This window comes from Thalassophryne amazonica, chromosome 20 (genome assembly GCF_902500255.1).
Source record: "Thalassophryne amazonica chromosome 20, fThaAma1.1, whole genome shotgun sequence".
Classification (NCBI taxonomy): domain Eukaryota; kingdom Metazoa; phylum Chordata; class Actinopteri; order Batrachoidiformes; family Batrachoididae; genus Thalassophryne; species Thalassophryne amazonica.
In genome coordinates, this window is record NC_047122.1 from 45,232,801 (window position 1) to 45,258,018 (window position 25,218).

General features: G+C 38.4%; 3 protein-coding genes and 1 non-coding gene across 8 annotated transcripts in view; 3 read left to right on the top strand and 1 right to left on the bottom strand.

Moving 5' to 3' along the window:
- Positions 1-6,661, top strand: part of grinaa (glutamate receptor, ionotropic, N-methyl D-aspartate-associated protein 1a (glutamate binding)) — a 16,821-nt gene extending 10,160 nt beyond the window's left edge. Inside the window, exons 3-7 of the mRNA XM_034160459.1 lie at positions 657-772; positions 891-1,091; positions 1,419-1,547; positions 1,758-1,901; positions 5,983-6,661. Coding sequence (XP_034016350.1) covers positions 657-772; positions 891-1,091; positions 1,419-1,547; positions 1,758-1,901; positions 5,983-6,132 — 740 coding nt within the window. The 3' untranslated portion in view covers positions 6,133-6,661. The remainder of the gene's footprint in view (positions 1-656; positions 773-890; positions 1,092-1,418; positions 1,548-1,757; positions 1,902-5,982) is intronic.
- A 2,329-nt stretch (positions 6,662-8,990) lies between these two features.
- Positions 8,991-17,810, top strand: si:ch211-199g17.9 (uncharacterized protein LOC108180085 homolog). The gene is made up of 10 exons (XM_034160399.1): positions 8,991-9,113; positions 10,959-10,997; positions 11,077-11,139; positions 12,459-12,533; positions 15,701-15,748; positions 15,885-15,939; positions 17,193-17,282; positions 17,383-17,446; positions 17,531-17,597; positions 17,707-17,810. The coding sequence occupies exons 1-10, from the start codon at positions 9,098-9,100 to the stop codon at positions 17,808-17,810; spliced, it is 621 nt and encodes a 206-aa protein (XP_034016290.1). The 5' UTR covers positions 8,991-9,097.
- Positions 12,211-12,342, top strand: LOC117502512. The gene has a single exon (XR_004558320.1). It is a non-coding gene; the product is annotated as a U8 small nucleolar RNA (small nucleolar RNA).
- Positions 17,811-18,338: 528 nt separating the features above from the next.
- fam83hb (family with sequence similarity 83 member Hb) overlaps positions 18,339-25,218 on the bottom strand; it is a 33,386-nt gene continuing 26,506 nt past the window's right edge. For 4 of the 5 annotated variants that reach the window (XM_034160324.1, XM_034160327.1, XM_034160325.1 and 1 more), the window contains exons 6-8: positions 24,161-24,709; positions 21,647-24,050; positions 18,339-19,935 (exon numbers count right to left, since the gene is read on the bottom strand). In XM_034160324.1, the coding sequence (XP_034016215.1) occupies positions 19,915-19,935; positions 21,647-24,050; positions 24,161-24,709 (2,974 nt within the window). In that variant the 3' untranslated portion in view covers positions 18,339-19,914. The remainder of the gene's footprint in view (positions 19,936-21,646; positions 24,051-24,160; positions 24,710-25,218) is intronic. The other variant, XM_034160329.1, reaches the window with a different exon arrangement.

Genomic DNA, 25,218 nt, shown 5'->3' on the forward strand with positions numbered 1-25,218 from the left:
TTTTTTTACACTACAATGTTACTCTGTGTTAAACTGTGTTCAGTTTTACAGTAAAACATTTTTCAATCATCTCGGGCAGAGGTGCACCGCATCAAAAGCTCTAATTTATTGAATGTTGACCTTGCACTGTGCTGACATTTGACCTTCAGCTGGTATGTCTATTTTGGTAGGTCTATTTGCATATAGCAGTGCATAGAATGCAAGACAGCGATGATGTGAACACACCTTCAGACAACTGTGGAGTTGAGACAACTGTGGAGTTCAAATGGACAACTAGGTAGAAGTGCACTCAGAGCATTGCCTCTGACAAAAAAGAAATTTAAGGATGGTAGTCAAATCAGACTTTCTTCCACATCAAATCTTTATGATGTTGTGATGGTGTAATATTAATGAAATAGGCAGATCAGGTCTGGAAACATGCACTGGTACTGCATGTCACCACATTCACATGGCAGTTAAATTGTAAAATGTTGAAGCAGTTCCTGTTCACCACAAAGATTTGGTCCCCTGTTCTATGTGTTTTCATTTATAAGGTAATTCAGACTTACACAGATGATGGAAAGAAATGGTGAACATTACATTCAGAAAGACAAAAAAAAAAAAAATTGTCCAGTGACACAGCCCCCCCCAACACGTTATGTACTTTGTTTTTGTAGCACCTATAGGTAGTCCTGGTTACCATGGTGATGGGCCACCATCTTACTACGACAACGACGAGTTCACAAACTCTGGATTCGAGGACAAGTCTGTCCGACAAGCGTTCATCAGAAAAGTAGGTTGGCATGCCGAATGGAATGGATCTGATGGATATTAATGCATGTTCCGTTAGTCACATTACTTGCAAAACATATTTGAGCTCTAAAAATATTTTCTTTCCTCTTCCATTCTAGGTTTTCTTGGTTCTCACAGCGCAGCTGCTCGTCACGTTCTCCTTCGTTGCAGTCTTCACTTTTGTTGACGACACTAAACGCTTTGTGCGCCTTAATCCGTGGACATATTACGTGTCCTATGCTGTGTTCTTTGTGTCACTGATTGTCCTCAGCTGTTGCGGAGACTTTCGCCGCAAGCATCCCTGGAACTTAGTCGCTTTGGTAAGATGCAGCTTCAGTAGAACTAAAGACCGTTTCAACTGGTCATCGCCAGACTTCTTTTTTTTTTTTTTTTTTTTTTTTTTTTTTTTTTTTTAACAGGTTGAGGTTTTTTGACAGTGTGCACACTTGTTTTGGCAGTAATTTCTGGTGATTTAACAATCTTGCATTAAAATATCCAAAATTTTTAAAGGCAAGCTGTGTCGCGAATGAAATACAAATTTTATGTAAATGTGCGAAGCCTGTTTGAAAGCTTTTGGTGTGAGTATATTAAATATTACATTTGAAGTTAGAAATGATAACATCTGTGCTTGTTTTTGTGTCTTGCAGTCCATCCTGACCCTGAGTTTGTCCTACATGGTGGGTATGATCGCCAGCTTCTACAACACAGAGACGGTCATCATGGCTGTGGGCATCACAGCTGTTGTCTGCTTCACTGTCGTCCTCTTCTCGCTACAGGTCAGCACACATACACACAAGCCACACCTCGGTAAATCAAAAAAGTGATTATTCCCTGTGATCAGTTTATATATCTGTTCGTATTACTTAAAATAAGGTTTTATTTTAATTACATTCCCACTGATCCTCTTGAGTGTGTTTCTGTTTTCATTGTAGCACAGTTACGTGGATTTCTGTCTTTTCTCTCTTTCTTTCTCAACACCTACACAGAGCAAGTATGACTTCACCTCCTGTCACGGTGTGCTGTTCGTGTGCCTGATTGTCTTGTTGCTCTTCTCCATCCTCTGCATTTTCATCCGCCACAAGATCCTCCACATTGTTTATGCCTCACTGGGAGCACTTCTCTTCACCTGCGTAAGTTTCACAATCACACATTGTCTGTATGTGTTGTTCGTGGGAGAATCACTAATACAAAGTTGCATTCCACCACTGCCAAGAAGGGGGAATTTCCTCCTGGTAAAGGTATCTGCAGAGAACAGTCCTGTCGCTGTGGTTGTCGTCTCATGCACGCCACCTTGAAAGACTATTTAAACATCAGCACCAAACATCAAACACACTTATTTCAAAATAGCCATGCTGTTGGAAGATCAAAGTATATAGTCTTCCAACAACATCGAAGGATCATTATTGCCATGATAGTCAGGCCCACAGTGTCTGCGTGTAAATATTCTGACCACAGGTGACGCTAGTTCTGGCAGACACATTGAGCAGCTTGTTACATATACATGAACATGCCTCATTCACAAAATTACCACATACCTCTTCCTAAAATACATTGCAACATGATCCTCTAAAATTCCTTCCAAATTGGGAGGGATATTATAGCTGCAAATTTTTGCCAGCTTCCCCTCTGCTGGTCAAATGCAGAATGCTGCTCAGCCCCACCTCCACCCCAGCATCCACCTGTGGGTTCCATTTGAAAGAAGATATGAGATATATATGTGTGTCCACATACACTGAGAGTAGGTAAAATAAGTATTTAACACATCACCATTTTTCCTCAGTAAATATATTTCTAAAGGTGATATTGGCATGAAATTTTCAACAGATGTCAGTAACAACCAAAGTAATACACACATACAAAGAAACCAAAAGGAATAAGTACAGAAATTGTTAGGTTTAATAATGTGAAATGACACAGTAAAAAATTATATAACACATGAAGAAATGGAGGTCCTAAAAAGGCATGAAGACTGTGTGGAAGAATGGGCCAAAATCAAGATTCAGTTTATTATTATACCCTTGGGTAAAATTGGTTTACAGTGAGTGAGTCATCTCGTTTGGTAAACACACAGCGAAACACAGAACAAGACAAAATGACGACAGCGCTAAAAAGCTAAAAGAACAACAAGGACGGCCCCAAGATAAAATAAAAGCAAGATGAGTTAAAACAAAACTAAATAAAAATGTGCTGTTCATAAAAACAAGGTAAAAGAAACTATACAAAAAATAAATACATAAGTTATATTTAAGTTCACACCTGATTAATGCACGAGACTAGTTTCTCCATACAGGAGGCACCTTGAAGCTGTCATTACCAACAAAGGCTTTTGTACAAAGTATTAAATACAGTGCATCTAGAAAGTATTCACAGGGCTTCACTTTTGCCACGTGATTTTATAGCCTTATTCCAAAATGAATGAATCCCCCCCCTTTCAAACTTCTACACACAGTATCCCATAATGACAATGGGGTGGGGGGTTGGAGATCTTTGCAAATTTATTAACAAATAAAAAAAATTAAGAAATCACATGCACATAAGTTTTCACAACTTTTGTCATGAAGCTCAAAATTGAGCTGAGGTGCATCCTGTTTCCACTGATCATTCTTGAGATGTTTTGACAGCGTAATTGGAGTCCACCTGGGGTAAAGTCAGTTGATTGGACATGATTTGGAAAGACGTACACCTGTCTACATATAAGGTCCTACAGTTGACAGTCAGAGCATAAACCAAGCATGAAGTCAAAGGAATTGTCTGTAGACCTCTGAGACAGGATTGTCTTGAGGCACAAATCTGGGGAAGGGTACAGAAACATTTCTGATGCTTTGAAGGTCCCAGTGAGCACAGTGGGCTCCATCATCCATAATGGTGCGTTTACACATAAGCAAGACGCGTTACGAATGTCATTTTTCTGTCATTCGTGACACATTCCTGACATTTTTAACGTGACTTAACACATCTGAATAGGTTTCTTAATAGTGCGTGTTGGTGCGTGATATTCTTCATATTCGTGGAGCATGTTTTTGGCTGTCAGTAAATCTTGCTCGAATGTCACACACACTCCATGCCACTCCATGGCACAGAGCCCAACTACACATGCAGTCACAGAGTTCTTCTGAAAAACTGGAGCGATCTGCATTGTTAGCAACAGTTGGCTGAATATAGCTGTGTGTGTGGAGACAATTCACCTCGTTCACAGCTTGACAGAAGTTAACGATGCACTGTTACGCGCAGTAGCGCGCAACAACGTGGAACATTATTCTTGACCGTGCGTAATGGTTCCAGATAATTCTCCAGCAACACGTGTCATTAATCGTAACAGCTTGCAACAGTTCCTGAGGACACCTGACACCTCTGCCCCGAATCATCACAGTCATGATCATCGGCCCAGAATGTGTACTTCGTGACATGTCGGCGTTATGTGTAAGCGCAGCATTAGTGTAAGAAGTTCAGATCCACCAGGACTCTTCCAGGAGCTGGCCGCCCGTCTAAACTGAGTGATCAGGGAGAAGAGCCTTAATCAGGGAAGTGACCAAGAACCTGATATATATATATATATATATATATATATATATATATATATATATATATATATATATATATATATATATATATATTATATATATATATATATATATATATATATATATATATATATATATATATATATACGAGGGCTGTCAATAAAGTAACAGTCCTTTTTATTTTTTTCAAAAACTATATGGATTTCATTCATATGTTTTTACGTCAGACATGCTTGAACCCTCGTGCGCATGCGTGAGTTTTTCCACGCCTGTCGGTGACGTCATTCGCCTGTGAGCACTCCTTGTGGGAGGAGTCGTCCAGCCCCTCGTCGGAATTCCTTTGTCTGAGAAGTTGCTGAGAGACTGGCGCTTTGTTTGATCAAAATTTTTTCTAAACCTGTGAGACACATCGAAGTGGACACGGTTCGAAAAATTAAGCTGGTTTTCAGTGAAAATTTTAACAGCTGATGAGAGATTTTGAGGTGATTCTGTCGCTTTAAGGACTTCCCACGGTGCAAGACGTCGTGCAGCGCTCTCAGCTGCCGTCATCAGCCTGTTCAAGCTGAAAACCTCCACATTTCAGGCTCTATTGATCCAGGACGTCGTGAGAGAACAGAGAAGTTTCAGAAGAAGTCGGTTTCAGCATTTTATCCGGATATTCCACTGTTAAAGGAGATTTTTTTAATGAAAGACGTGCGGACGGATCCGCGCGTCGGGACGCAGCCGACGCGGTGCAGCGGCACAGGAAAAACACCTCCGTGTTGATAACCATTTGTAAAATCCAGGCGGCTTTTGATGGCTTTCAGTGGAGTGAGTATATGAGAAATTGTTTAACAGGCAGGACATGTTCCAACTTGTCCTTAAGGCTTTCAACAGAGGTGTTTTTCCTGTGGCGGAGCGTTGCGGCGGCTGCGTCCCGACGCGCGGACCCGTCCGCACGTCTTTCATTAAAAAAATCTCCTTTAACAGTGGAATATCCGGATAAAATGCTGAAACCGACTTCTTCTGAAACTTCTCTGTTCTCTCACGACGTCCTGGATCAATAGAGCCTGAAATGTGGAGGTTTTCAGCTTGAACAGGCTGATGACGCTGCCTGAGAGCGCTGCACGACGTCTCGCACCGTGAAAAGTCCTTAAAGCGACAGAATCACCTCAAAATCTCTCATCAGCTGTTAAAATTTTCACTGAAAACCAGCTTAATTTTTCGAACCGTGTCCACTTCGATGTGTCTCACAGGTTTAGAAAAAATTTTGATCAAACAACGCGCCAGTCTCTCAGCAACTTCTCAGACAAAGGAATTCCGACGAGGGGCTGGATGACTCCTCCCACAAGGAGTGCTCACAGGCGAATGACGTCACCGACAGGCGTGGAAAAACTCACGCATGCGCACGAGGGTTCAAGCATGTCTGACGTAAAAACATATGAATGAAATCCATATAGTTTTTGAAAAAAATAAAAAGGACCGTAACTTTATTGACAGCCCTCGTATATATATATATATATATATATATATATATATATATATATTTTTTTTTTTAAAGATTGGGAAAACTGTTGGATTGGCATCAGTATTGGCGAGTACTGAAGATTCTACAATCTGTATTGTAGCAGACATGAAAAAGTGACATCATGACATCACTAGAAATGACTTGTGCTGTTGTTTTTCTGCCTCCCCCTCCCCCTGTTTACAGTTTTTGGCTGTTGATACTCAGCTTCTCCTTGGCAACAAGAAGCTGTCGCTCAGTCCAGAAGAGTACATTTTTGCTGCCCTCAATCTGTATACTGACATCATCAACATTTTCCTCTACATCCTGGCAATTGTGGGACGTTCCCGTGAATAGGGATGCTGCATCCAGACGATGAATAACGAGAATGCCTCCAACCATTGTGGAAATATTACTAACACTCCACTTTAATTAGATTTTTTTTTTCTCCTCCCATTTTTCCCTCTTTCTCCTTCATGTTATTTCCTATCTGTCATATAGTTCTTTTGATTTGAAAAGCTTGTTCAGCATTGGAGGACTTGTAGTCTGTCATAAAATGCATCAGACAGGAGCACTTTATTGTTTAATACATTATTTAAATATGAAGTGAGCGATCTGAATTTTGGCCCCGGTGTCTGCTGTAACGCTCCTCTCTGCTTCTGCTAACACAGACAAGTACAGTATGTTTACAGAACCTTCCCACCAACTTCCCGTTTGGCTCAGCATGTACGTATAGAAGAACATCTTGTGATCAATGTTCTTGGCATGTGGCTTTGCTGCAGCGCTTTAATGAAAATAATTGGGGGGACGATACCATCAGCGTTTAAACCAAATGCACCCGAGCTTTCCTCGTGAAGAGAAGTTGATGCTGGAAATGCCAGTTTCCTTCAGTCTGTCATTCCCCAAGACGTCTAACTTTCAACCTGCTGTTGTAAAATAACTGCATGGAAACAAACCCTGGGAATGCTCAGATTTGTTGTGAATACATCTAGTTTGCTTGTCACCGCTGTAAATATTTATACAACTGTATATGATGCCCCTAAATCCTCTCTCTCTCTCTCTCTCTCACACACACACACACACACTTACTACCAGGTGATGGTTGGGTACTTACCCAACCCTCAGCTTATCCACTACAATGACTATTTAATTGCCATTCATGTGATTAGCACTGGCTGTATACAGTATATCAGTAACGTTTATAAAGTTAGTCTGTTCTCACAAAAAGTATTTAAAATTCTCTCTAATGCTAAAGCGGAGACATTCCCTCTCTCTCTTCACTTTTTTTTTAAATTTGCTGTTCTCACTAACTCATCTTGTCTAGTCATTTATGTGAAGTGAAAACATAGTGCTGTATTTTTTTATTCTGTTTACAGGTAATGTGAAATCTTTAAGTATTGTAATTTATGACACCCCCATATTGACTAATCTGATCCAGGTTTCAAAACTTCTTTGTGAATTTTAAAAATGACTAATATGAAGGATTACTACAGGCTTGAATTACATGCTACATATTGTATAACTTGTCTGTTTATTGAGTTTGATGTATATAACAGGGTTGCTTTAATGTTGACGTAAGCTGGAGTTAATGCAAAGGCCACATCGGTTTGGGTTGAAAGACTGACCAATGCTTGAAGTCAGAGTTGCACTCTGGATCCTCAACGTGGGAAAATAAGCACTGGAAGCCGAAATACTCATGCTTTTCTCACAACATGATTGATCTATTTAATATCTGCAACGTGAAAGTTTTAATTTTTTTTTCTCCACATATTGCATGAACCTCCCAAATGCATGTGCTGGTAATGCACACTGTACAGTTATTCCTGTTTTGGGGAGAATGTGTTTGCAGCTCTGTTATGAATTTTTTTTACTTTTGTGTTTTTCTAATGTGTAAGTATACAGAACACCTTGGTGGTTTATGTGCATAAAGTGGGACTGCTGTTCTGTCATTTAGCCAAGGGTTAGAATGGGTTCAGCTAAATGAGATTTTCAGGAATTTAAACCGTAGCTGACTGCTCAGTACAAAATGAGCACAGGTTTACCTAGACTATATGTAAACTGGATGTCTGAGTGAGTGAGTGAGTGAGTGAGTGAGTGAGTGGAGCTGATGGATGAATGTTAGCCTTTGTGGTCCATATAGAACTGATCACAGGCGTTACTTTCATTATAATTTTGCTGAGTTCTGAATGGTACCCAGTTTTTACACTACATGGTTTCATTTTATTTTTCAGGTGATAATTAGCTATACCATATGGAGTTGCATCAGTAAGGACGACTGGCATCAAATTTATGCTAATGCGGATCTGTAGTGGATTCGTTGTGGCAACCTTGCGAAACCAGAAAGACCATCAAAAACAAACCCAAACAGAATTTTTTATTTTTTTTAATTAAATAAATGGCCACAGTTGCATAGATGTTCGAGTGGAATTGTTGGCCTTGATCCTTGTGTTTATTTTATACCTCAGATTGCATGATTCCTAGTAGTTATAACCGGTGTCCTGATGCTGAAGATGCATCTTAAACTACAGCCGAGTTAAAAGGCAGAGCATCAGCCCCAGAAATTTTAGGGCTTTGTTGGTATGTTTGCACTGTGTATTTGCATTAATATGAAGTGTAACAGATTTCCTCTATACTGCTGTTTGCTTTTCATTAAAACATACAGTGTGAAGGTGTCAAACTTTTTTTTGTGATGATGGTAAAGTCTGCAGACACTTAGAGATCACTGAACACATGGTTTTCTTTATACATAAACAAAACTAGCACTTGATTGTAATTGTTGCATTTCTATAATAATTCTAATCCATGCAAGTTTGATCTTTGTAATACCGCCACCCCCATAAAATCATATTTAATTACTTGTGAGAATAAATGATACACGGAACTTGAGTGACACTGCATATTTTGCACTACTCTCAACATAAGCTGTTTCAAAACAAATTCCCTTTAAAATTTCAGAGCTTGTCACTACATATAGAAAAAGTGATTGGTTTTGCAGGACACTGCTCTTGCGATTACTAAAGATGGTAGTTTCCCAGGTGTGCAGGCTTAACTGCAGAGTTTGGGATGTTGTATGACGTTGTATGATTGCATTGCGGTCGTGCAAATGTCAAAGTACTAAAGTTACTGAATTTTAATTGAGCGCGTGTTGAGGTTCCCCTCTTAACAATGACGTAATCACTTTAGGGCGCCAAATCTCCGTGACGCTTTGTCCTCGTGCGCCCCTTCTTTCATCTATCCAAGCTAGCTTAAAAGGAATAAAGCTAATTTGTTAACTTATTTCTACAAAATAAGTTTGGCAAAATATTGTTCCTTCTGCTGAAACATGGCCACATTCGCAGGTTAGATGATTAAGTTTTTTTTGTTTTTTTTTCGTTTTTCAGAATTAAAATCTCTTTTGGTACTGTGAAAACAGCAATGGTAGCACCTGTGTAGGATTAGCTTTAGCTCATGAAACATATTACAGTATAATATTTTAAACCAGGTTGTTTTATTACCTCCGCCAAGGAGGTTATGTTTTTGGTCGCGTTTGTTTGTCAACAGGATAACTCAAAACGTTTTGAACGGATTTTGATGAAATTTTGTGGAGTGGTTGGAAATGAGAAGAGGAACAAGTGATTACATTTTAGTGGTGATCCGGATCACCATCCAGATCCAGGAATTTTTTTAAAGGATTCTTTGCCATTGTGGGATAGGGGGAATTTTGACATTCTAGTTTCTAACTCCACAAAAACAAGGCAGAAAGGCTTGAAAAAAATTAGGGTGTAACATAGTCAAATGTTCTGTCAAACAACAAAGTTTGGTGATGATCGGATCTGGATTCCGGATCTGGTGATCCAGAATATGCAAAAATAAAGGGAAAATAGAAAATGTGTCAGTGTGAGGTGACAAATGAAGCTAGAGATGCACAACTAACACCAAACTGTAGCTGAATCTGTACTGATTCAGTAAGGTGTCATCAGATTTGATGTAGCTTCAAATGTTATGGAGCTAGATCCAGAAGAAAACCGCCATTACTGAAAAATCGTTTTTTATACAATAACTTTTGAACTAATAAAGACATAAAAGTGATTCCAAGTTCTAGTGGTAGGTTTTCATGGTCAAGGATGTCAAATATAAAGGAAAGAAAAGTGTATGTATCATAGTTTTGGTTGTAACACTGAATTGTTGAATAGATCACTGTGCCAAGGAGGGAATCTCTTTAGGGTCAGTGACCCTATGGCCTTGTTTAGAGAAGTGTTTCATAAATGTTAAAAAAAATTCACATATTTGCAGTTTAGTTGAATAATAAATTGAATTTTGTCTATTTGTTTTTGTCTATAAGCACATGCAATATCAATATCAGTGCTCAGATGACAGTAGCTTCTGGGAAAGGTGCAAGTTGCAATAAACTGTGATGCCAAGCGCTAAGGATACATGCTATCCAGTCACAGCAGATGAAACTTTTTTACTACTGAGCAAACATCATTGTTAGACTTTTTTAGGTTCAATGATTCCACGGCGTGTAGATGTTATGGCGTCAGTGACCCCATGGCCTTGGAGGAGGTTTGCACTCTGAGTGCTTCTAGTTTATCTATATAAACGTTTATTTATCTTTAAATTGTGCTAAATGTTGGGCTCTTCTCTTGTTACTGTCTACTTTTTCTAATGCTGCAGTTTTTTAACCATATTGCTAATAGTTCAATATTATGTTAGTGCTAATGATGTTCATGCAGGGCAGTCATTAATGTTAAAGTGTAACAGGGAGACCTTCCACATCAGCTGGGTTCCACACAAGATTTTTTTTTTCCCCTCTCTTTTTCATGATTGCACATTTTGATGAATACTAGTTTAACCTCTGTGCGGTTTATACATTAATAAAAAAATAATTTGTGTTACAGTGTCCTCTGTCCATGCTATCTTAACCATTGGTGTCAGTCTTGGTAGTAGGAAAAATTAAATGACCAAAAAAACATATGTGTTCCAGGTCTGAATTGGATTCTTTACGTAAAAGATTATTTATTTTACTATATTCACCTGCTTACATTAACTTCAGTCAATGCAGTATAATTAGATTTTATGTTAAAATAAAATCCATGAACATTTTCACTGTACAATATTGCCCCCCACTAATGTGTGTGTGTGTGTGTGTGTGTGTGTGTGTGTGTGTGTGTGTGTGTGTGTGTGTGTGTGTGTGTGTGTAACAGGGTTCAATATTGAAAGTTTGCTTACACCACCGAAAGGAGGTAAACTGGACAGAACTCAAATCATTTTTTTTTAAAGATTGTACCAGTGTCATTGTTTAATTTGATATCCTGACACCAGATGGAGAGATGCAGAAACCTAAAGTTGAACAGTTGATGGGAAAACTAAGGAGACTGCAGAAAGGTAGTGCTTGGCTAACTTCTTCCCATTGAACCATTTATTTTTCCAGTTTTATTTGTATTTATAATTTAAAGTTGGGGACATTTAAGTAATATTAGCCAATTCAAACAATAACAGCACTATTGAAAGAAACATGATAAATACATAATAGAAGTTAGATTTATGTACAAATTAAGATGCAACTTTGTTACCTGAATTAAAGTATTAGAAATATAGTTAGAAATGTTTTAGAAAGTTTTCTACTTTATTTTTATATAATAAAATATTCAAGTTGCCTCAGTAAATAAGTAATTAAAACGTGATTGCATTTTTAATGTATTTCGACGGCATACTAATTCCACATTTATTTGTATATTTAAAAAATTAATTATATTCTTGCAACATAAATAAACAAATATACACGTGAAACGAGAATGAGAGGAGGTAGTTCGTACTACTTCCGTTTTAGCGTGGAGGCGCTCAAGTGTTGCTTACGTGACGCGGTGTGTTTCTTTTTCAAGATAAACTGCTTGGACACATCCATTCCCAGTATTCTAAAACGTATGTCCAATACGTGTCCTGTTTCTAATAGCTCTGTTGCGGTTTTCATTTTTACCTCAGAGCAAAATGCGTGATTATTATCTTGAAACGTGAAGTCTCTTTGGGATGTTCCGCTTCCTCGTTTGCTACCACGGATCTGCAAACAGTGGACTCTTATCAGTTTGCTATAAGTCGCTCTCCGTTATTCTTTGTTTCTATCAAAGGTGCATATGAAATGTCAGTAATACATAGCGAATTGTGCTAGTTTCATGGTAAATGAATAGTCCTGACGATGTGTAACTTGTGCACCAATGAGAGGATGTTGCGTTGACAACATGCTAATTCACGCGCGTTGCCTTTTGGGTAATAACAAACAACTTCAGTAATAACTTAAAATCGCTTTACGGATTAGCACTTTATGTAACCCATCAGGAGCTAATCTCATGTAGTTACAAAGAAATGGTTTGAGGTAGAAAAATATTACAGGAAGTTAAAACCATACGTTAGAACGTTGTGCACAGAGATTACGTGGCTTCCACACAGGCTAGTTTTTTATCGTCAGTGAGGTATATCCTTACCTGTTACTCCAGCAATGGAGTTGCAGAGCATGATGAATGGAGATATATGAGATATGATTAATATCTCTGTTTTGTGGAGCCTGAAACACTTCACAAAACCCATTCTGATATAAACATTTTTTTAACGTGTCAAATAACAAACTTTATTTTAAATAAACATTGGTATTTTATAGTTATCAGTTTTGTGGTGGTGTAATTGTTGGTTCTCGTTTGTTTATGTTCAAGATAAAGAATCTCTGGGTGAAGAAGTAAAGAAGTTTAAATTGCTGAGGGACTCTTTGCGCAAGGAGTTGGTGACTTGTAAGAAAATTTTCTCTCCGATTGTTCTGTCTGAGTTATTTTCATTAGTTACTTCATCCAAACCATCAACATGTTTATTAGACCCCATTCCTACCAGGCTGCTCAAGGAAGCCCTACCATTATTTAATGCTTCGATCTTAAATATGATCAATCTATCTTTGTTAGTTGGCTATGTACCACAGGCTTTTAAGGTGGCAGTAATTAAACCATTACTTAAAAAGCCATCACTTGACCCAGCTATCTTAGCTAATTATAGGCCAATCTCCAACCTTCCTTTTCTCTCAAAAATTCTTGAAAGGGTAGTTGTAAAACAGCTAACTGATCATCTGCAGAGGAATGGTCTATTTGAAGAGTTTCAGTCAGGTTTTAGAATTCATCATAGTACAGAAACAGCATTAGTGAAGGTTACAAATTATCTTCTTATGGCCTCGGACAGTGGACTCATCTCTGTGCTTGTTCTGTTAGACCTCAGTGCTGCTTTTGATACTGTTGACCATAAAATTTTATTACAGAGATTAGAGCATGCCATAGGTATTAAAGGCACTGCGCTGCGGTGGTTTGAATCATATTTGTCTAATAGATTACAATTTGTTCATGTAAATGGGGAATCTTCTTCACAGACTAAAGTTAATTATGGAGTTCCACAAGGTTCTGTGCTAGGACCAATTTTATTCACTTTATATATGCTTCCCTTAGGCAGTATTATTAGACGGTATTGCTTAAATTTTCATTGTTACGCAGATGATACCCAGCTTTATCTATCCATGAAGCCAGAGGACACACACCAATTAGCTAAACTGCAGGATTGTCTTACAGACATAAAGACATGGATGACCTCTAATTTCCTGCTTTTAAACTCAGATAAAACTGAAGTTATTGTTCTTGGCCCCACAAATCTTAGAAACATGGTGTCTAACCAGATCCTTACTCTGGATGGCATTACCCTGACCTCTAGTAATACTGTGAGAAATCTTGGAGTCATTTTTGATCAGGATATGTCATTCAAAGCGCATATTAAACAAATATGTAGGACTGCTTTTTTGCATTTACGCAATATCTCTAAAATCAGAAAGGTCTTGTCTCAGAGTGATGCTGAAAAACTAATTCATGCATTTATTTCCTCTAGGCTGGACTATTGTAATTCATTATTATCAGGTTGTCCTAAAAGTTCCCTAAAAAGCCTTCAGTTAATTCAAAATGCTGCAGCTAGAGTGCTGACGGGGACTAGAAGGAGAGAGCATATCTCACCCATATTGGCCTCTCTTCATTGGCTTCCTGTTAATTCTAGAATAGAATTTAAAATTCTTCTTCTTACTTATAAGGTTTTGAATAATCAGGTCCCATCTTATCTTAGGGACCTCGTAGTACCATATCACCCCAATAGAGCGCTTCGCTCTCAGACTGCAGGCTTACTTGTAGTTCCTAGGGTTTGTAAGAGTAGAATGGGAGGCAGAGCCTTCAGCTTTCAGGCTCCTCTCCTGTGGAACCAGCTCCCAATTCAGATCAGGGAGACAGACACCCTCTCTACTTTTAAGATTAGGCTTAAAACTTTCCTTTTTGCTAAAGCTTATAGTTAGGGCTGGATCAGGTGACCCTGAACCATCCCTTAGTTATGGTGCTATAGACGTAGACTGCTGGGGGGTTCCCATGATGCACTGTTTCTTTCTCTTTTTGCTCTGTATGCACCACTCTGCATTTAATCATTAGTGATCGATCTCTGCTCCCCTCCACAGCATGTCTTTTTCCTGGTTCTCTCCCTCAGCCCCAACCAGTCCCAGCAGAAGACTGCCCCTCCCTGAGCCTGGTTCTGCTGGAGGTTTCTTCCTGTTAAAAGGGAGTTTTTCCTTCCCACTGTAGCCAAGTGCTTGCTCACAGGGGGTCGTTTTGACCGTTGGGGTTTTACATCATTATTGTATGGCCTTGCCTTACAATATAAAGCGCCTTGGGGCAACTGTTTGTTGTGATTTGGCGCTATATAAAAAAAAAAATTGATTGATTGATTGATTGAAAATGGTTCATAGACTTTATTTTGTTTAACCTGGTGAATGCAGTTGTTCCTGGTATGTTCTAACAGCCTCACATGAACTTTGCACTTGATGTCTTGTGAAATTATATATCTATTACTGTGTGATCATTATCAGTTGAACCAGATTAAAACTACACACAGCTTCCTGTTTCCTAGTTTGTTAAAAGCAATATATTTCATACGAGTATTTAAAAAATTACTACAGAAATTTACATAAACATTCCTAAATAATTCTCTGGTAATTAATATTCTTCCCTGTAGCAAGCAAAAATGTAATAACAGACAATTATGTAATAATTGTGGCTATTTTAAATGTAATAAAGCCAATAACTTAATAACTTTTTTTGAGCCAATAACATTTATTTCAAAGAAATGCAGACATATTTATGGATTATTACATTATTGGCTCCGGTTATTACATTTTCAAAGGATCGTTGAAATAGGCCAATAATGTAATAACAGCCAGTAACATGTGTTATTACATTATTTGCAAGACGTTATTACGTTATTGACTCAAAAAATGTATAATTTTTTATTACATTTAAAATGGCTAAAATTATTACACGATTGGCAGTTATTACGTTATTGGATGTTGTTATGTTTTTGGCTGCCACATATCCTTTTCAGTTGGTTGTGGTTTAACAAGCCGCAACATCCCAGGGGGGTTGTAAAGTTAGACTTTACTCGTGTGAGGTGCCTTGAGGCAGCGTTGTGATTTGGCGCTATATAAACTGAATTGAATCCTACCATTCTGTGTCTGTACACATAGAAACCGCATTGCTATAATGAAAAGTTAGGACTGAAAAGATCTTGATGTTGATCTTAACTGACATGGAAATCCATTTTTGAACATCTGGAAATCCATATTTGAATCCCTGCTTGCTTTATGAGGCACATTACATGCGGCAGTTCCTTTCCATTTAAAGCAGTAGTCACGGGTTGTTTCACCTGAAAATTCATTCTTTCAATTTTTAGCTACTTTAACTAATTGTGTTTTAAGAAAGTGGATATGTCCCCCTTAAATAAAAAACGAATTACAAATAATTATCATTCATAGTAAATAAGGACAGCATATATACAAAATGTTTTTGTCTGAATCTTATTATTTGAGTAGTTATTTATAATGATGTTTTAATTACAGTACAAACTGAAGCTCACCAAGCAGAGGGAATCCAAAAAGAAAAAGAAGGTACATGCCAGTTTCTCATAGTGCAACAGTTGTTTGTTTTGAATTACAAACAGCTCAATATTTATAACTGTGTAAACATGTAGTTTGACATGATGTCAAAGAAAGACTGGATGAGTATAGGTTCATGTTCTTACAGAGTTGTGCAGAAAGATGACGTTCCAGTGTAAGGAGTGTGACAAGGACACGGCCAGGTGAGCGCTTCCCATTTTTAATCACTGAACATGACCAATCTTTTAACCTTGATAATTTTGACAGCAAATTTAGTCACCCTTGACTAAAAGTAATTTAGTTTTAGTCATAATTTTGTCATCTGATTTGTTTTAGTCTAGTTTTAGTCAACTAAATCTGTATATTTATTAGACCAAAATCTCCTGATGTTTTTAGTCAAATAAAACTAGACTAACACTAAAACAATGCAGATGACTAAATTATGACTAATCCTAAATTTCTTTTTTGTCAAAACTATGACTAATGCTGTCAAAATTAGGACCGGCTGTTAAAATGTACAACACTAGGTGGCACTAAATTGTCATCTGTACTTGATTGAGAAATCATTTTGTCTGTATTTTTGAGATTATCAGTGACATTATTTATTGTTTATTATGTTAATGTTTAGTGCTGAACCAATTGTTTGGGTATAGAATTTAATAATAATGACTTTGATAAGCACTTCATCATTGAGGTTGGCTTCAGCTTATTAAATATTTAAAACATTAAATTTTAAAACCTGTAAATTACATATACCGAGGCTTTGGGCAGTTAATCTGAAAAAACGAAACATTTCAAAGTGACAGTTTGGCCTCTAGGACATTGAGATGGGCATCTGCTGCAGTTTCCTATGTGGTCTATATGTATAGTTATCAATACATATTATCACTTTACAGTCTCATCTTTATTCAGTGGCATATACTGATTATTCAAGACTCAGCAACAGGATGATAGTATGTAAATTACTCATGTTTCATCCTGCCTATTGTTGAATTTTTGTTGTCAAGCCCTGAAGAAGAATTTAAGACATGCACTCTATTAACATATTGTAGCCTTAAGACTAAATGTGTGCGATTTAACAACTTTAGGACAAGCGGAAATTTTAATTTCATAATTGAAAAGGTGTTATTTAAGATACACTGTAAATACTAAACTGGCAAGAACACTACAGCCTTAATACAGATTTAATTTCAATGATGTAACAAATCAGAAAAACTATGTTGCCACAGCCCTCAATACATCGTCAAACACACCAGGTGAACATTCTGTGATATACTGTGCATCCTCCATGGGAAGTGGACTTATTGTTTGCTGTATGTGGGGTTCAAATTAAGATTGTCTAATGATGATTATCAAGAAGTCATTAAATGAAAAATCCTATCTTACACCTCCTAAGATCAGGGCAGGTGATGGTTTAATTTTTTTCATTTATTGTAGTGAGTAATGTGTTTTGCAGGCAGTTACAGCAAAGCAAGATCAGCGAGGAGCTTTTGGCGCAGTATAGATGTGAAATCCAGGAAATCAAGCTCAAATATCGGAAGCTGTGGTATGAATAATCAAACATGCAGTGAGCTGTTACATTTTTGAAACAGCAACAACCTTGCAAGATGTACTCAGGTTTACTCATGTCAGCTTTGATTATATAGGATAAAGTCTGAAAACCAACTTCAACAACTGACTGAGCAGCACAAGACTCTGCACTCCATCTTTGTAAGTTTGATCATTGGTTATAACAATTCTGAACCGGATACACTTGTCTATATTTTCCCATATGTAACTTGCTGATTTGTTAAGACTCCAGCCAGACTCCCGGCTGAAATAGAGAGCGCAGAGAATGCAAACAGTCAGCTGTTATCAGCTGGTATGTACTTCCACAGCATCTGCAATCTTCTGTCAGCACACATTCTACCAAACATCACGTTTGGTTCTTTGCGTCCATTTCCAGTGATCTTACTCTGTGATGCTTTCAGAACAAATGAAGCTGGATCAGCTGCGTTGCCTCACTGAGCAGCTGGAGAAGGTGAAGAAACTGAAACAGCTGGAGACAACCCCTGCAGAGAGCCAGGTGGAGTAAAGCTGTGTGGTAACTGGTAGTTTTACAGACTCAGAGGTGACACTCCCATCTCTGCTGTTCAAAAAGGTCAGTGAATTTTATCAGCAAAAGCTTTGTGAAATTTTACCGTTACCCAGCTGTATCTTCAGTAAACTGACATTATTTTAAAATGCAAATGACCAGATGTTGCTTGAGTTGCTGCTGTAGTTTATTCATGTTCTTCTGAGTGCTTCTCAGGTTTTTTTTTTAACTGTTCTGTTAATCCGCACCTTTGTATGCAAGACCCAGTTCATAGAAATACACTTCTAATGACTTGGTTTTACTTTCGTTATTGACAAAGTTCATGTAATGTTCACAGTATGTTAAATTAATTCATGAAACCATAAATATTGTATTTTATCGTAGATGCTCTAGTGTGGGCCGTTGTACTGTTGATGTGAAACGTACTGCCCTGTTTGATGCCATGTGTAGCTTCGTTGAATACTGTGTACTGATATGAAGTTGTTCATACGGTTTAAAGATGTTATAAGATTTTAACATTCTCAGATTGTTTTCAAAGGGGGGTTTATTTAGTGTATGTCAAAAAGCCTGTCAGCAAAAAAAAAAGTAAAATCATTGATTACAGCATACACAGTATGTACAAACAGCCACAATAAACTTTTGTTTTGCATAGATTTAACAAATTACATTTTCTTACGAATCATCAAATACAGCATAATACCACTGGAGGTTTGAAAAATAACACACTGACCCCGTGTGTCCTATAAAAATCTATATACCTAATTATTGCTCGTTATTTTTACTGCCAAGACCACATACTTGTGGTAGTTTTAAATTAATGCAGCTTATTTTCATAGAATGACTGCGACTGTAACCTGTCACTTAAATCTAAGCCTCATTTTTATTCATGTATACAGACACAGTACTTACAGTATTATGTACAATTTAAAAAAGAAAACAACCTGCCATGTCCATCCATATGGCAATAAATCCTTTAGTCCATGAGCTGTACAGTAACATGCTAAATAATGCATAATTGAGAAGATTTAGAACTGTGTTCCACAGCTAAATCTTTGGTTTAATAGCAATTACTCAGTTTTTTTTTCTTTTTTTGGTAAGAAATGGAAGCAGACATGTTTCTGCTGCAGTATAGCAAAATTGAGTTATCCTTTTTCTCCTCTGTGCTGCAAATGTTTTGACTTAATTTAAAAATCCAGGAAAGGAAAAGGAATTGGGTTCACATTTGTCAAACGTACTGACAATGTCCATGTTCACACAGGTATTCAAGGCAACTATAAATGACTCCTATTTTTTATTTACATTGCAAAACATAGAAGGCAATAAGTAGCACAAGTGTGTGTGTGTGTGTGTTTTAAACTCCAAAGTTCTCACCCAGAAGGCACGTAAACCCTGAGAAGTGAATCCCCACCCTAACTGAAACTCACACTCGCTATCTTGAAGGGTTGAAGTTCACTACTGATTTGTTTTTTTTTTTTTTTTATTGAAACTTTACTGCTCTGTCAACATTTTGTTTCTCATCAGAATATTTGTTGTGTTATTCTTCATCCTCTATGCTCTCACAGATACACTCTTACATTTGCACCCTTCATTGTTTTCTCAACCTTTTTCTTTGTATCATGGTCTGAAATAACAATAGTTCTAGTTTTGTTTAGGGCCTCAGTAGACCTTTGGCACACAATGAATCCACACAGGTGTCTACCAGCTTGTTTTTTTTTTAACTGGCATGACAGCATTTTGTATGTCACTCTCAGTGTACGCTTGTGTTATTTTGTCTAACCTCAGCAGTCAGAGCCATAAAACCTAAGTTATTTGTAAATTGCCAGTTTCAGCTTTGTGCATTCGTAGTGCATGGAACCAGTAAACAGTTAGTCACCATATTAGGTAAAAGTAATACCGGTTCTTGGCAAACAGGCACATTCCAAACTCCAAAGCCTTAGTTTCTTTTCAGCATTTCAATATGTTTTTTTGTTTTCCTTTCAAGTGCTATTTCTTTGAAAATCCAGGAAGGCTGCAGTGTAGAGTCATAGAGGTACTTTGTCTTTGGCATAAATGGGTAGTTGGTTGTTTTGATCATCTTGTGCAAATAATTCCACATTATTTTACGCTATCCCAGGTTATTCCCCATCTGCAGAAAGAAGAACAGGGATATCAGTGAAAGCAGAAGCGTTTTTTAAAACATGTGAACATTCACTTTGTATTCTGTCATGCCACATCTCTCAATATTCCGAGCCTTCAGATAAAAATCCTGTCTGATATTTAATCCTCTTCTGCTTTGTTTAAGAGACTTGTGTTTAAGGTACTCTTAAAAGTACAAAACCAAATTCTGCAATATACAGTGCAAGTATAGATTACTTGAAAATGAACTTATCCACCAAAATGCCTGTGTTAATCTGTAAATGTGCAATGTTTTTAACTGTATAAGTGACCACATATATTATTATCATTTCAATTTTAAATTTCAATTTATTTTCATTTCTCTAGCGCCAAATCACAACAAAGTTGCCTCAAGGTGCTTCACACAAGTAAGATCTAACCTTACCAACCCAAACTGCTGTAATAATTACAGTCTTCCCACCCTCAGGTGCTACTAAATAGTTTACTTAAATAAAAAATACTTCATACAAATGTGGTAACGTGTCTTTTTTCCCCATGCGGTTACTGTTCTATTAAATAATGCATGTGTGTTATATAGGCTTCATGCTCAATTATGACATGTTCACTTTACAGATAGAACAGAAAGTCATTACAGTACATTCTTTAAACTACTGCATTGCAGTACATTCAGAAAGTATTCACAGCACTTCACTTTTTCCACATTTTGTTATATTACAGCCTTATTTCAAAATAAAGTAAATTAATTTTTCCCCTCAAAATTCTACTCACAACACCCAATAATGACAACATGAAAAAAGTTTTTTTGAAATTTGTGCAAATTTATTAAAAAAACTAAAGCTTAGAAATCCCATGTACATAAGTATTTACATCCTTTGCTCAATGCTTTGTTGATACACCTTTGGCAGCAATTACAGCCTCAAGTCTTCTTGAATATGATGCCACAAGGTTGGTGCTCCTATCTTTGAATGGGGAGCATCGGTGCACAGCCATTTTCAGATCTCTCCAGAGATGTTTAACTGGACTCAGCTCTGGACTCTGGCTGGGTCACTCAAGGACATTCACAGGAAGAGTCCTGGTGGATCTGAATTTTGTCCATTTACGGATGATGGAGGCCACTGTGCTCACTTGGACCTTCAAAGCAGCAGAAATGTTTCTGTACCCTTCCCCAGATTTGTGACTTGGGACAATCCTGTCTCAGAGGTCTACAGACAATTCCTTTGACTTCATGCTTGGTTTGTGCTCTGACATGCACTGTCAGCTGTGGGAGCTTATATGTAGACAGGTGTGTGCTTTTCAAAATCATGTCCAATCAACTGAAGGTGGACTCCCAATTAAGCTGTAGAAACATCTCAAGGATGAGCAGTGGAAACAGGACGCACCAGAGCTCAATTTTGAGCTTCATGGAAAACGCTGTGAATACTTAAGTACATGTGATTTCTTTGTTTGGTTCAGTTTTGTTTGTTTGTTTTTTTTATAAATTTGCAAAAACCTCATAAAAACCTTTTTCACATTGTCATTATGGGGTACTGAGTGTGGAATATTGAGTGGAAAAATGAATTTCACCCATTTTGGAATACATACTGTGAAAACTGATCAACTCAGTCAGTTTGTTCTAGTATTTTTAACATCTGCTTATTATTATTATTATTATTAATTATGTCACTTAAACTTTGCTTTTATTTTAGTCCAGCTACATTACAAACATCTAGTGACATACGTACCTCAAATCGGCTGTAGACCTTCTTCTCCTTTCTTAAGCTCTCTATCCTTTTCAGTAATCCCTCTCTCTCCTGAACATTTCCCTGTGGTCGTAGAAGCCAGTTCTTCTTTGTGGTATTGTTCTTCTCCAGTGCCGACTCTACTCCTGCATGAGCTTTGTCCACTCCTGCGTCTTCTCTTTCCATTCGGTTCTTTTGGCTGTTGGCTGAAATCTGCTCCAGAATGACTTTGGTGTCATCTCGCAGGTTGCTGCTGAACAAAACAGAGCTGCTAGGATTCTGGTACCGGGATGGGCCTGATAGGCCTGTTGTTGTTTTGTGATTGACTGTGGTCTGATCGTGGGTTGTAGCTCCTGTGTCTTTAGCTGATGAACTCTGCTTTTTGTCGGAATCTTCAGTAATTTCTAAGACTGTGCTCATAGTTTTATCATCTCCTGGAGATTTCTTGTCTTTGTCCTTGGGACCCAGGATTCCTTTTAGCCTTTGGGTTTGCTTCTTGAGGAAGTCAAGCGTTTTTCCCTCACCTTTCCCCTCAGACCCCAGAGTATTGATAGATGTGCTCGATCCCACAAATTTGTGCCCTCCCTCTTTAGCATCGTCACGTGGCAGAGTTGAAGAACTCTGTGAACGGTTCTTTCTCAGTTCACTCTTCTCTGCGTCTGTTGCATCTGTTGTCAAAATCTCCTCGCCACAGGAAATACGACGAAGACTGTGTCCTTTGACCTTCAAAGGATCCCTCCTGAAGAGTTTAGGTGAAGGAAGGGGTTTTAGAGACTTAAATAGGTCTTTCTTTTGATTATCTGGCACAGTTTCCTTTTTTTGAGACTGAGATGTTTCTGAAGGTTTTAGGTGGGTTACTGAAGGTTTGGGTAAGACGGCAGGGGGTTTCGTGGAACTAATTGAGGGTTTGTGTGTAACTTCTGCTAGTTGCAGTGAGATGTCTGACTTTTTTGGTTCAGGTTCTTCTGAGCTGACAAAAACAGCTGGAATTTTCTGAGGCACAGCCTTGATGGGAAGTTTATCAGAAAGGTCTGACTTTTTTTCGGCTGGCTCTGTGGCTGTTCCTGACGACTCTGTGTCCATTTTTGTTGCTTTTCGCTTGGCAGCCAGGTCTTTGAAATACTGTAGCCGACTGGCCGGGTCATTCATGTTTAAAGTTGGTGTTAGTTGGGGTTTGAGAAACTGTGTTTTAAATTCAGTGTGCTCAACAGTTGGTGGAGGCTTTACCTCTTCGGGAACTTTAATTTTTTCCTCTTTTTCTTGACTCTCCGCTATCATTTGTAACTCCTTTTGTTGTTGGCCCTCACTTTCCTGTTCCTTCTCTTTTTCCTCCTTTTCATTCTCCCTCTCCTTTTCTTTCTCCTTGCTTTCCTCAAGATTTTTGCGCCATTCAAATGGCTCACGAGACGTCCGCCTCTTCTCTAGGATCTGAGCCACAATCGAAGAGGTGCGGATTGTATCAAGCTCCTCATCTTCCCCTGTGGCTGGTTTTAAACCTAGACTACCACTGTGCATCTCTGCCTTTGAAGATGAAAATATAAGAGAGGAGCGGAGACGGGAGCTACGCTGAAGGAGCGGGTTAATGCGTGAGCGAAATGATTCATGCTTCGATAGGAAGGTATCTGGACATTCTTTCACGTCTGCATCCACACCCGCCTCTCGCACCGATACACTCCTCCCCAGGTCTCTCTCTCGCTCTTTTTCTTTTTTATCCAGTGCCAGTGATTTGTACTCAGTGATGGTGGAAATTGGGTCTTTGGATGCTGTTATCGTAGTAAAGTCTTTAGTGGTGCTCTCAGGTAAAAGGGGCTTTCCAAAGCGTGGCCTAAAGATGTCTGGTCTGGGCTTGGGTGGAACAGTTGGCTGCTCCTTTATCCCAAAGCGAGGTGCTGAACTTTCAGCAGGAGTAGTCTGTGGAAATGCTGCAGGATCTTCAAATGCATCAGGTCCCATTGGTTGGAGAAGGCCATCTTCATTACTTTCCTCATAAGTGCTTAGATAGGAGTTGATTCTCCAAGATCTCAAGCCTTGTTTAACACTTGCGTCTTGTGCGTATTCCTGATCAGACTCTTTAGGAAACAGTTTCTTCTCTGGAGGGTGGAGCTGCGTGGGGGAGGTCTGACAGGCATAGGCATGACCAATAGTAGGCCTCTTATGGGGGGAACTTCCGTCATACCTCCCAGCGACTGGTGGTCCATGATGCCCTTCAGGGCCTCCTAGGTCCTCAGATGAAAAGTAGTCTCGGCCATAGTTGGCAGGAGGTGGCTCTAGCTCTGTGCGTGAGCTTGTGTCTGAATACTGGTCAATGGCGAGATGTGAAGAACGGCCCCGAAGTCTGTCATATTGTCCATGTCCAGAACCTGGTCCAGGCCCTTCATTGTAGTAATGACTGCTTTGGTTCTGGTCCCTGGAACGAAATGCAGTCATACTTTATCTGTTTCATTATACATTCATAGTTACATATAAAGAAATGTACAGTAATGATACATGTTCTTTAGGAATGAAAATGGAAATAACCTGTTGAAATCTGTCTCATTCAGATTGTTCATTACTCTATGCTTCATGTATTGCCTTGAAGATGTGTAGTTCTCTTGAGTTCCCTCTGCATAGCTGTGCCTCTGGAAGGCACTGGAATTCATCTCCATCTGTCTGGATACTATGGGCCTTCCCTGATCCAGGAATGACTGCTGCAAACGAAACTGTTGCTGTGAAAACTTCCCAATTGTAATTCCTGGACTAGGTTCAATGGAGTGACGAAATGGGTCATTCCTCCGGAAAAGAAGTGCAGAGTTACGATCCACATCTCCATAAGGGAAAGTAGGGGGAATGTCAGGTTGCCAGAGGAAACCTCGGGTTGTCCGCAAAGACTGGCTTCTCTTCAAACCGAACTGGCTACTTAAGTAACTGTTGGTGTCAGAGTTAGCAAGTGGTGCGTTGGCAGGGTCAATAATGAGACGCTCTGACTGAGCATAGAGAATGCGAAACTCCTCATCAAAGGTAGTAACAAGCTCTCCAAGGAAGAGATGGGCAATGCAGCGGTGGATCTTCTCATAGGACCACATGAAACTAAAGACAAGAGAGTATGATGGAAAAGAAATCAAAAAAGTTATTATTGACGTTGGGTTTTCAAAAAGAGTGTATAACCACACAAAGATCTAGGTTACATATGTTCATACGTAAAAAAAAAAAAAACTAAGACTGCAGCAAATATAATTATATCGACAGTAAACATTGTATACGCAAGTTATTTATTTATTTTTTTGTGACTCAAAGTTTTTATTGATTTTAAATTTTTTCAAAACAAAACAAACACCACACACCTCAAATAGAACATCAATCATAATGAAAAACAACAACAAAAACTAAAGAAAAACAAAAAATAAGGGTACATACAAAACATGCATCAACAGTCTATTCTGGTGTCGCAGACAGAACTAAAAATTGGTCCGCCCTGCCTCCACTGTGCATGCGTCATTTTGGAGCTGAGCCGCTCGTCTAAGACAGAGTCTCTTCACCCAACGCGATCAAATGCATTAATGGGATTATTAACCATTAGACGACAAGGTAAAACCTCT

Excerpts from the sequence above, each read along its gene's own strand:
- si:ch211-199g17.9 (XM_034160399.1), top strand. Across the intron at positions 15,749-15,884 it reads AATCCAAAAAGAAAAAGAAG|AGTTGTGCAGAAAGATGACG; the intron begins GTACATGCCAGT and ends ATGTTCTTACAG. Across the intron at positions 17,447-17,530 it reads AGACTCTGCACTCCATCTTT|ACTCCAGCCAGACTCCCGGC; the intron begins GTAAGTTTGATC and ends TGATTTGTTAAG.